This window comes from Antrostomus carolinensis, unplaced genomic scaffold, assembly GCF_000700745.2.
Source record: "Antrostomus carolinensis isolate BGI_N321 unplaced genomic scaffold, ASM70074v2 scaffold12761, whole genome shotgun sequence".
Taxonomy (NCBI): Eukaryota; Metazoa; Chordata; class Aves; order Caprimulgiformes; family Caprimulgidae; genus Antrostomus; species Antrostomus carolinensis.
The window spans coordinates 25,505-37,789 of NW_010292058.1; the positions used below are offsets into that span (position 1 = coordinate 25,505).

The 12,285-nt window shown below is 41.2% G+C and overlaps 1 protein-coding gene across 1 annotated transcript in view; it reads left to right on the forward strand.

Annotated features, from left to right (window-relative positions):
* PTPN13 (protein tyrosine phosphatase non-receptor type 13) overlaps nucleotides 1-11,929 on the forward strand; it is a gene marked incomplete at both ends in the record, with an annotated part of 33,769 nt that extends 21,840 nt beyond the window's left edge. The window contains 11 exons of the mRNA XM_010176816.1: nucleotides 909-1,002; nucleotides 1,790-1,875; nucleotides 2,804-2,966; nucleotides 4,403-4,617; nucleotides 4,707-4,805; nucleotides 6,325-6,680; nucleotides 6,874-7,048; nucleotides 8,389-8,547; nucleotides 10,272-10,443; nucleotides 10,554-10,764; nucleotides 11,859-11,929. Of these exons, the coding sequence (XP_010175118.1) occupies nucleotides 909-1,002; nucleotides 1,790-1,875; nucleotides 2,804-2,966; nucleotides 4,403-4,617; nucleotides 4,707-4,805; nucleotides 6,325-6,680; nucleotides 6,874-7,048; nucleotides 8,389-8,547; nucleotides 10,272-10,443; nucleotides 10,554-10,764; nucleotides 11,859-11,929 (1,801 nt within the window). The remainder of the gene's footprint in view (nucleotides 1-908; nucleotides 1,003-1,789; nucleotides 1,876-2,803; nucleotides 2,967-4,402; nucleotides 4,618-4,706; nucleotides 4,806-6,324; nucleotides 6,681-6,873; nucleotides 7,049-8,388; nucleotides 8,548-10,271; nucleotides 10,444-10,553; nucleotides 10,765-11,858) is intronic.
* Nucleotides 11,930-12,285: the final 356 nt, after the last annotated feature.

The following is a 12,285-nucleotide window of genomic DNA, read 5'->3' on the forward strand; positions in this document are numbered from 1 at the left end:
CAGCAGGAGATGGTTATTGAATAGCCCCGAGCCTGCTGTATGCATGCACTGGCATTGTAGAAAACGTTAAAAGATGCCAACTGGTGCAAAGATTTCCCTTAAAGGGTGACTGAGTGGTATCTTCATTGACCTCACCTTTTTCAGCCTCCCTTCTGCCCCTTGTTTTGCTATCCTGAGCAGTGGTGAAAAGAAGAGGGGTACAATTAGCTCTGTGCTTAAGTTTGCACACATAATAATATTGTGTGCTTTGGAAATGAACATTAATAAAGTGTTAGTCTCCCTCTTCCCTCCAAATTTATGGAGAAGCACTGACAGTGCAGCAGTGAGCCACAATCTTAGAATGGTTTGGGTTGGAAGGGACCTTTAAAGATCATCTAGACCAACCCCCCTGCCGTGAGCAGAAAGGCTAAAACAAAACCATCTGAGCTTGAGCAGATTTTTTCAGCTTAGACCTTCAACCTTGTCTGAGCTGAGAGAAAGCAGCACTCCTTAGTTTCCCGTTACATCAGAGAGGGTGTGTTGGAGTAGGACACTGCATGGATATGCATCTTCTGCTTTGGCATGCTCTGCTCTCACACATCTCTGAGCTTTGGTACACATGCAAGCATGTAAAGTCCATCAGAATGCAGACATGTTTCTCCTGAAGGACAGTGATTTGTTGTGGGTGCATTGTTGTGATGCATTGTGTTTTCACAATCTGCTCAGCCCAACTTCACTCATAATAAACTGCATGACTGTGAAAACATGCTTTGTGTAACACTCTAATTTTGATAGTTTGGCTGTTCTTTTTACATGCCAGTAGCCCAAGTGCTTCCTGAGTACAGTTTTCCTTGTGTGACACTGTGTTTGGTTACTAAATATTCCAAGTCCAAAAAGACTAACAAATCCTATTTTTGCTTTCCATTTAGGGTGGTGTAAATACCAGCATAAGGCATGGTGGTATTTATGTGAAAGCCATTATTCCTAAGGGAGCAGCTGAAGCAGATGGCAGAATAGAAAAAGGTAATATTTCAGTTTTTTCAGTTAAGACTCTTAAATGTGGAAAAAAAAGGGGCGGATAACTGTCCGTGGTGGACTTGACAATACACTGTGGCCTAGAAGCTTGGAACTCTGCCTCCTTTCATGGTACGTTTTTAAATGGGAATAGGAGCTGTTTTTCCAAGCTACTGCATTTGCAGTTGTCATTTTAAGTATTGCCTTAATAACTAATTCTGTGGGTAAAGATGAAAAAAAAAAGTAGAACAACTGTAGAACCAATAGAAAATGGCTGAGACTGTGGAGGGGAAAAATAGAAGATGGGTCACAAGAATGTTTTTTGGTTCTAAAGCAGCCTGTTCCAGCCATGGAGAGTGAAGGCTCTGTATTATTTGTTGCCTTCTTGCTTGGCATGCTGAGCAACTCAGAATAAAAAATCATTGTAATTGGTACAGCTTTTCTTGTTTGTAAGCCAGGCCACATTCTTTACTGAAGTGAGAATTCCCCCCTGTAGACTAAGATTTGTTTTTAATAAAGAGTCTGAGCTTCGTGGCAAGCTGATGGTTAAAACTAACTTGAGGTGGGGTTATCCTGTAGAATCATAAAATCATTTAGGTTGGAAAAGACCTTTCAGATCATTGAGTCCCAACTTTATACTTTAGTTGCAAAGTTGACTCAGAGTGTGGAGGGGAGGGAGAATTTACTTCAGTAATGGTCCTTGGTAGCTGAAACTTGCAGGTTTGTGTGTGTCATGTACATTTAATAGATGATGTTCTGCCTACTTTTTCTTAAATTATTAATCAATCATTTGTAGGTGACCGTGTGCTCTCTGTCAATGGGATTAGTTTGGAAGGTGCCACTCATAAGCAAGCTGTTGAAATGCTGAGAAACACTGGGCAGGTAAGCAGCTGCTGCTTGTTCCCCTGTCTGTAGTAAACCAGATTTTAATGAGTAAAAAGAGGTAAAGGAATGTGAAGACTGGAATTCTCCCCAGTGTCCTGGTTGTTTTAGGTGTGCTTTCTTAGACTCCTTGGCTTTCTGGGCCTCAAGTCTTGCTGCTCATCCTAGTAAAATTCTGGTCCTCAGACACATGGTCTGAATCTTGGCATTGTCCTATGCTAGGGCAAGAGTTGGACTCGCTGATTTTTGTGGGTCCCTTCCAACTCACAACATTCTATGATTCTATTCTATGATGCTGTGTGTGGGTGAGAGGTCTGCATGGACTTGGTTTCTCCTTGTCCTTGGGTTTCATAGGGAGGAAGTCCAGGTGCATGGATTGGAAAGCAGCTGTAGCAGCGCACTACAGACGGGTTCCAAATCTGAACCACTGAGGAGACAAGGGCCTCCATATATGCAGCTGTGTTTGTGTGCTGTGTCGGGAGCTTTACTTGAGTTTTGGCCTTTTTGGATAGTGCTTGATTCTGTCAACGGTGTCTCCTCATTTAATAACAATTGTTATGGCAGCTGCTCTGTATGTGGAAGTACATGCACACCTGAAAATAGTCAGTGAACTTAATTCTATTTCTTGTAGGCATGTGAAAATGACAGTGTTTTTGACACTTCTTAACCCCCTCACAGCCTTACTGGAAGAAAACCCTTTCTTACTCTGTGTTGGCAAGTATCTTGCAAGTCCATTAGTGTGTTTTGAAGGTTGTACAGCCCTTAAAAGATGGAACAAATGGAGGATGTATGGGGAGGGAGGGAGGTACCTATAAAGTTTGCTGCGGTAAAACTTAGGACCCTGTCAAATTAGAGACAAACACGTGCTCTAGACTGTGCTATCTCCATCACTGTTGCCAGTTAACTGGAGAATGTTTCTTCTCTTTAGGTGGTGCATCTGCTGTTGGAAAAAGGTCAGCTTTCGGTGGCCAAGGTTCATGCTCCAGTAACACCACAATGCACACCTCCAAATCAGGTGGGGCAATGTGAGCCACAGGAGAAACCAGCGACAAAAACTACAAGTGCCAAGGATTACAGCTTTGTCACTGCAGGTCAGGTCACATCAAAAAATTGTCTGAACTTTCAAAGCATCCTTGGGTTTTTATAACATTTTTCTTCAAATATTCTGTAGAATAGAAAGATGGACAAGAGAAAGAGCTGGCAGGAATCTATACTGAGCCCCTGCACATAATGCACTCTTTCTTTTTGTGCTGTCATGGTTGTTTTTAAGATTTCCTTTCACATCTTGGTAATTTTGTATAGTTACTATTAACTGTTTGCGCTGTTCCATGTTGTTTCCCAATTTCATGAGCCTTGCAGGCCAGGGCTGTAGCAAGGATGGAGTAAAAGGGATGCTGCTATCTCTGGTGCTGTGAAGGGAGTGCCAAGGGGAGGTTAAGATACTCATATATAATTAGAGCTTCTGTAGGTTCTACTGTTCCTGTCTAGGTGAGAGAAGACATCAAGATGGATGAAGAGAGAAGAGGGATTTGTGTAGATGACTAGAGGATGGCATATTACTGGAGAACTGTGACAGAGTGGAGGGAAGCCTACCCAGATGGGGAAACCATTGCAGATACCTTTTGGGCTTCCTGCATGTGATTTATCCTGTCTATTAGGAGCTCCAGTTGTTGCTCTCACTAATGTCTGATCATAGAATCATAGAATCACAGAATGGTTTGGATTGGAAGGGACCTTAAAGATCATCTAGTTCCACCCCCCCTGCCATCAGCAGGGACACCTTCCACTAGACCAGGTTGCTCAAAGCCTCATCCAGCCTGGTCTTAAACACTTCCAGGGAGGGGGCATCAACAACTTCCTTGGGCTACCTGGGACAGTGTCTGACCACCCTTACAGTGAAGAACTTCTTCCTAATATCTAATCTAAACCTCCCCTCTTTCAGCTTAAACCCATTTCCCCTCGGCTTGTCATTAGTTGTCCTTATGAAAAGTCCCTCCCCAGCTTTCTTGTAGGCCCCCTTCAGGAACTGGAAGGCCGCTATAAGATCTCCCCGGAGTCTTCTCTTTTTCAGGCTGAACAGCCCCAACTCTCTCAGCCTGTCCTCATAGGAGAGGTGCTCCAGCCCTTGGATCATCCTGGTGGCCCTTCTCTGGCCTTGTTCTAACTGGTCCATGTCCTTCTTATGTTGGGGGCTCCAGAACTGGATGCAGTAGCCACCAAGGTTTTGTCACTCTGTCCTTTAACAGGCTCCTTCATGGACTTTCTGGGAGACAGTATTTTGGAGACACTCTGGCTTTCTGTGTAGTGTGGATGTTGTCAGGGCAAGCCAGCAAACTGAGAAGTCATGATCAGCTTTCTGTCCTATTTGACTTGGAGGGATCTTTTAGACAACACTTGTGTTCAGTAAAGCGGAAGAACCCTGTGAGGGGAAGAGTGTGTATTGTCATGTCTGGTGTAAGAGTGCCAGCCACTTTTTTTTCATGGCCAGTGTGCTGTAGGAAATAATAAGTTAATGTTTCTTTTGCAGAGAACACATTTGAGGTAAAGCTGTTGAAGAATAGCTCGGGTCTCGGGTTCAGTTTCTGCCGTGAAGATAACCTTACCCCAGACCAACTGGACTCAACTATTGTGAGGGTGAAAAAGCTCTTCCCTGGGCAGCCTGCCGCAGAAAGCGGGCAGATGGAAATTGGGGATGTCATTCTGAAAGTGAATGGGGCATCTCTGAAGGGTTTATCCCAGCAGGTTTGTATTTTAGTAGTGAAATTTATGTGGTGGTAGTCCTGCAAGTCCTGGGGGTCTGTGTCTAATAATGAATCCCACTATGACCGTAGGAAGTCATCTCTGCTCTGAGAGGAACATCCCCAGAAGTCTCTCTTCTCCTATGTCGGCCACCATCTGGCATACTACCAGACATTGATCCTTCTTTGTTGGTAAGGTGCATGGCATATGATTTATTTTATTTTTAATTGCTATTTGAAGGTTCATTTATTCAATCTGGTGGGTGGGTTAGTTAAATGCGAGATGCAGATGGAAAGATGGGGAGGGCACTCACAGAAACCTGGTTCTTACAGTAAATCCCTCAGGAGTGTACTAAACATTTTGTAGAAATGTGAAAAGAATGCAAGGCTTTAATAATTATTATTTTTTCTACCATTTTGTGGCTTAAGATATTGGAAATTGGCTTAATACACTGGATTTGTGGTGGGGGTTTCTTTGCAGCCCAATGATTTGAAGTTGAGCTCAAGTAGAAACGGATTATTTCTGTAACATATGTGAAAAGTACTCTGCAAAATACCAATTAGTCTGGTTTTTATGCATGTAAAACCAGGGAAAAGATTGCTATATTTACTTACTGGAAATTAGAGGTTTTCCAAAGGGTATTTTCAAAATGCTCCCCTAAGTGAATAAAAAAACCCAGAAGGTTGTTTTAGGATGCTTGGAAGAAGTGGAAATTAAATGTGTTTCAGCAAAAGAAAACATAGGGGGAATTTGCCTAAAAAGTAGTCATTCTTTAATACAGGAAAGTGTAAAACTGATGGAGACAGGGCTTCAATGTAAGTTATTTTAATATTTTCAAACAAAAAAAGACCAAACAAAACATTCAAGTCTGATAACAGAAACTTAAATGTACAAATACAAATTTGAGTGAAGTTAGAGGTAAGCAACTGAACAAACTAATAATACAAATGACTTGTCCTGTAATTAACCTGTTTGTAGTATGGAATAACTTTGATAAAACAGCACATCTATTAAAAGAAGAGAAAAAACAATAAACAAATGACAATTTCTGTTTATAACGTTATCATGGATTAGTGTGTTCGTAAACACAAAAATTTGGCCTTAAAAGCGTAAATGAAGTTTTTAAACTTCATGTGTCTCTTAACTGACATCAGTCTTGGGAATATATGACTTTTGGCAAAGCTGTTCTTCATTCTTATGGGTGCTAATAACTTGGCTGAACAGTCTGGCAAGTTATCATAAACTGGCATAAATTATCATAGTTTTTGTAGTCTGTTACGTAGCTTTTTGCTTGAAAACTTCCCTGTTTCTCTCCTGCTTGAGATTAGTTTGACTTCAGTTGCACTGTGGGCGTCAGCAGTGTGTTCTGGTGGAAGGGATTTCATTGTAATTGCCTAGATGACTGCTGGGTGTAGCTTAAAGGCATCTGTCAGTAGGCTCTCCAAGGCTAAAGCCAAAAGTATATTTGTTTTCCATAGATGAATTTGCAATTCTTTAGCAATATAAGTTTCAAAGTTTTGCACACTTTGTCTTGACCAAGTTGTGTAGAACTTGGTGAAACTGTGCTGTTGTATGTTTACACAGTTGAGGCGACATATAAATGGAAGGAGCCACTGACTAATTGCTTTTGGTAATTTTCTGCAGTCTTTGCAACTTTCTTTTGTCATCAGAACTGATGTTTGATGAATTAAATGTCCTTGCTCTCTGTAGACTCCCATCCATTCACCCCAACAAGTATTTCCAGATGTCAGCAGAGAAGTTTCTGGTCCATCAGATGGAGAACAAGGTGACAGCTCAGATGAAAATGAAACTACTGATCTGAGCACGAAAAGACTAAAATCTCCCTCTAGAAGAGACAGCTACAGTGACAGCAGCAGGAGTGGTGAGGAGGAGGTGATAGACTCGCCTGCACAGGCAGGCCTTGGCTGGGGTTCTGCACTGTACCAAGCTTCAGATGAAGCTGTGACACACAGTCAGTATGAGGCACATGGCAGTCAGGAGGAGGCTGTTCGCACCGTCGTGTATTCTGATCAAGAGGCTCCTGGCAAGTCAGAGCTTGAGGACAGGTATGCTATTTATAATGATCCTGGTAATATTCCAGAAGGTGTTCACAAAAATAGTTTACTGGGACCTGTTCATAGAAATACTTTCTTTGTTTTACTTTTTACATCTGCATAAAGTCAATATTGACCCATCATTGATGGGTGACAGCCATGTTGTCCAAGCTGACCCTTGGTTTTTTTGCTTGTTGATCTGTAGTAATCTGCTATTGGATTTGCCATCGATCCCAACCTGTAGAACTGTTCCTGATGTTACCACATCTGTTTTAATAAATGACTGTTATGCTACTCCTGCTTCTGAGCTGACTCCACACCTGGGAGGAATGGATTCATTACTCAGCCAGTTGGAAAAAAACACTGAAGAATACGAGCCAGTAATTTACTATTTCTGTTTTCTAGTAGCATAAATGTACCTACTGCTGCAGCCAGCTGGAAGTTGTTTTAGTCATGGTATTGGGAGTGACTGGATGGAAGTTAAGCATATTAGTTTACAAATGGGATAGTTGTAGGTTACACTTGGCACTACCCTGGGTGTGTGCCTTACAAATGGCACACATAACACATGCCATTTGTAACCAGTGAGCAGCAGCTGCTCATGTAAATGTCTGCAGGTATTTTCTGTCTGGGCTTTTGAGGAATTGATATATTTCCCTCTGTGAATATGGAGGCATCCATGTGTACATAGTTAGATGTGTATATGTCTTCTTTTTTGTGTCATTTCAGCCTGGAAAATTTGGCATTAAATATTTACCTACCTCTAAACCATGTATTCAGACGAAGCTTAAATGGCAGATATCTTGGTTCTACCCTGTTAGTTTTCTGTGTGGTTGGTCAGAACTCAGAGGATAAATTGGGATAGCAGGGATATCAGGAGACCCTGTTCTTTGCTGCATTTTATATCTATGAGTCCCAAGGACTTCCTGCTCTGCTGCAAAATGCAGTGTTTTTTGAGACTCTTATGAAATAGCTTCTTGCCATCCCAGAGTTGGTTGTTTATCAGAACGAACTTCTGCTTCCATATCCTCTCATAATCTATTCACAGATTGAAAACAATGAAAACTGAGCCTTGATATGCCTCAATTGTGAGAGTCTTTCAGGTTACAAAGCTATTCTAGCCCATACTCCATTTTGAAAAGAAACAAACTGTCCTTTTCTTAGTCCCTTCATCAGAAGCTTTTCTCAAACCTTCCTGGTTCTCTGTGAGTTTCTGTACAAATGAGGCAGATCTGTATGTTCCAAACCAAAATTCATGCAAATTAAAATAGGCAAACCATGTCCATGTGTTCAGTTCTGAGATAAGCTATAGTATTGTATCTCATTGTAGGAAAATACATTCACCTGCTTTCTTCAGTTGAATAATTCCTCATACGTTGTCTTATTTGAAAAATAGAGAACCTTTTTTATATAAGGCAGTTAGTTGAGGGTAAAATAAGGTGTCAGCTTTGGCATGTGCCTTCATTATTTTGTTTAGATCCTAGGCCTTTGGCCCAAGATTAGCTCCACACAAAACAGTAGTCTGTCTAAATTAATTAGAGGTGCTTTCTTGAAGCAGCTAAGCTGAGCTTGCTAAGACACGTCTTGGTAGTGTCCAGGCTTGTGTTCCACTTAAACCAATAGGTAAATCAGCTGTCTATTTCTAACTGTTTTAAATTCAGTAAACTGTTCAAACTGCTTCTGAGTGTCTGTGTTGTAAAGTGCTGTTTTCTTCTCCTAGGAAGTAGAGCTCCGAGTCACTATGGCAAAGTCAGAAAAGGGTAGTCTGGGTTTTACAGTGACCAAAGGTAACGATAACATTGGCTGCTACATTCATGACATTGTTCAGGATCCTGCCAAAAGTGATGGGAGACTGCGACCTGGAGACCGACTGATAAAAGTGAGAAAAATTAATGTTTTCAGATACAGAGATTGCATGAAAAGGCTGAGTTTGAGTCCAAAAAAAGCTAACTCTATTATGGGCCACAGTAAACATGGTTAAAGAACCAAGGCATGCACCTTCTGAGAGGCATAGTTTGATAGCACTTAGGCAAAAGAAGTACAAATATGAAAACATGTGAGAAGATTGCTGAGTTATGTATGCTCCACAGCTAGGCATGTGTGCAACTACTGTTCATGATGGCAAAAAATGGCTTAAAGAGGACAGCATTCATTGGTTAAATGAGATGGTTGCTCAGAGGAAATAAATTTTGACATTTGCTGTAGAAGAGTTTACCAGGCACATAGCATGTAGTACAGATGTTCATCATAAAATTTTAAAATAGTTTGGGTTGGAAGGGACCTTTCAAGGCCATCTAGTGGTGGCCTGCAGTGAGCAGGGCCAGATCAGGTTGCTCAGAGCCCCATCCAGCCTGACCTTGAATGTTTCCAGGGATGGGGCTTCTATCACCTTTCTGGGCAACCTGGGACAATGTTTTACCACCCTCATTGTAAAAAATTTCTTCCTTACATCTAGTCTGAATCTCTTTTCTTTTAGTTTAAAACTATTGCCCCTTGTCCTATCTCAACAGACCTTACTAAAAAGTTTGTCCCTATTTTTCTTAGAGACCCCTTTAAGTATTGAAAGGCCGCAATAAGATCTCCCTGGAGCCTTCTCCTCTCCAGGATAACCAAACCCAACTCTCTCAGCCTGTCCTCACAGCAGAGCTGCTCCAGCCCTCTGATCATTTTTGTGGCCTTCTCTGGACCTGCTTCAACAGGTCCATGTCTTTCCTGTGCTGAGGACTCCAGAACTGGAGGCAGCACTGCAGGTGGGGTGTCAGGAGAGCAGAGCAGAGGGGCAGAATCCCCTCCCTCGACCTGCTGCCCACGCTGCTCTGGGTGCAGCCCAGGACATGGTTATTGGCCTCTGGGCTGTTAGCACACGTTGCTAGCTCATGTTGAGTTTCTTGTCCACCAGCTCCCCAAGTCCTTCTCCTCAGGGCTGCTCTCCATCCCTTCATCCCCCGGCCTGTACTGATAACAAGGGATTGCCCCAGCCCAGGTGCAGGACCTTACACTTGGCCTTGTTGAACCTTATGAGGTTCACACAGGCCCACTTTTCAAGCTTGTTCATGTCCTTCTAAATGACATCCCATCCCTTATAGTATTAGTTTATTATCAACTGAAAACTTGCATTTAGGCTCATAAAGACTGTGAGCAATAGTGACAAATTGCATAACACAGGGCACGTGTGAGTCATTGCTAGATCAGGACATTGAAACTCTGCTGAATACTATTAAACCTTAATCAAGTTAGGGAAATACAAATCAAATTGGATTAAGTTGTGAATCAGACTTTCAGGTGTTGGCCTATGTGGTTATAGCATTCCAATTTTTTTAAATAGGAACAGTAAAATAATATATTACTTCAGATTGTTTAATATTTTGACATTTGGAGTGTAAACTTGTTTCTTCACTTGAGAAAGTTCAGTTACATTTATGTGTTTTATCTCCTTGGGGCTAAGTATGATGAACTGCAACTGTTGTTGATAAAGAATCTGTTGCTTTGTCCTTTAATGTCAACTGTCAACCATAGGAACAAATAATATGTAATAAATATTTCCACAGTAATGCTTACTGTTTTACTTGGAACCTAACAAGGCTGTTGCTTTTATTTTCGCAGGTTAATGACATTGATGTCACTAACATGAGTCATACTGATGCAGTCAACTTTCTCCGTGCTGCCCCAAAGACTGTCAGATTAGTGCTAGGACGGGTTTTGGAGTTACCCAAGATGCCAGTGTTGCCTCATTTACTGCCTGATATTACACTAATGTGCCATAAGGAGGAGCTAGGTAACACAGAAATATACTGCTTTTTGCTCTAAAGCAAAACTTTTCCCTTCAATTACAAAGAACAAACTTAATTTTTACCTTTTTTTTTTTTTTCTCTTCCCCTTGCAAAGGTTTGTTGTTATCAGGAGGTCATGACAGCCTTTACCAAGTTGTGTATATTAGTGACATTCTCCCCAGATCAGTTGCTGCCAGAGAGAAGAGTCTTCGTGCGCTAGATATTATCCATTACATTAATGGAGTAAGCACACAGGGAATGACTCTGAAAGAAGCTAAAAGAATGCTGGAAACATGCCTTCCAAAAGTGGTGCTCAAAGCGACCAGGTATGTTCTGGACCACGTTTTCCAGAGAAGCTGTGGCTGCCCCCTCCCTGGAAGTGTTCCAGGCCAGGCTGGATGAGGCTTTGAGCAACCTGGTCTAGTGGAAGGTGTCCCTGCTGATGGCAGGGGGGTTGGAACTGGATGATCTTTAAGGTCCTTTCCAACCCAAACCATTCTGTGATTCTATGTTTTGGAAGCAAATGCTTCCCTGTCCTTTTTGTTTTTCTTTCATGATTATATTATGGGTAAAACATGTTCCTGATATGACAACTAATGCACCAGAGTGGTTCTGGGTGGCATGTTACTGAGGTCTGATGCCACAAAAAGGGTCTGTATACTCACAGGTTTTGTGCTTCAGTGGAGCAAAAGGTTACTTAGTACTTGCTGTGCTATGTGTTTCTTGGGGAGACAAGCCTGTGTCCAGCTATGAAGTGCAAGTGTTCAAAATGTAATTTTCAAAATATGACACAGATTATTTAAAAGCAATTAATTGTGGGTTTTTTTTAATTGCTACTGAGAGTTCCATAATCATAAAAAGGACACAAAATATTGTTTCATGACAGTTTTACTGTCACGTGGATGTCCCAGTACACTGGTGGATGTCAAAAGCCTACAGCACAGATCCTAGTGCACCCTTATATTTTCACTGATCCCTGCTGCTTCTTTTTTGGCAATATAGCAGTCTAAAAAACTCTCCAGATTATTCTGTTTTAATATTTACCTGAGACTGAAACACTGACTTCATTTTTTAACTCTTCCAGCTGTGCCTGCTGTTCTTTGCGTCCTCTCTCCCTTTCTCCTTCCCACTCTGTTTTATCCCAGAAAGGGAAGGAGTTGCAAAGTCCTGCAGCTGCAGGGTTGAATCTTTCTGTCAGAATTTAGAAGGAAAGCCCAGCTCTAACAAACCCTTCGGTGCTCCCTGAAGTAGGAACTGACCTAACTACCAGTGCTTAATCTCTCTCGTTGAATGTTTGAAGTATTCCAAAACTATTGTAATAGAAAGCATAATTAACAGCTTTACTTATAGTACATATTTACACCAAGATCTGATGATTACCATTATTTATTTATTTATAATAAAACATTTCTTTTCATAGGGATGGTCATGCAGTGCTTCCAAAATCTAAAAGCCCCGATAGCTCAAATCCATGGCCAATGAAAACGAATGGTAAGATGTGTTTGCTTACTTATTGCAAGTGAAATTAAATGCACATGTTTATAAAAATGAAGGAACTGATATGGGCCTTAAGATACCAGCCAAGTCCAATGGCTGCACTAGAACTTCACTTACTGAGATCAGCTCCAGCAGATGTTTGCTTGATCTTTCTTTTAAAAGCTCCACAAAAAGAGATTTAATAATAGTGTCTTTATGATTCCATTTCTTTTGTAGTTTAATATCAAGCCTAAGTCTTTCAAGGAGTTTTAAAAAAATCAATTTATTATCAGCATCATAATTGTTATTAATAATAATAATGTTGTTGTTCTTTCCTCTGACAAGGCATAAAAATAGCAATTTGCTGCATT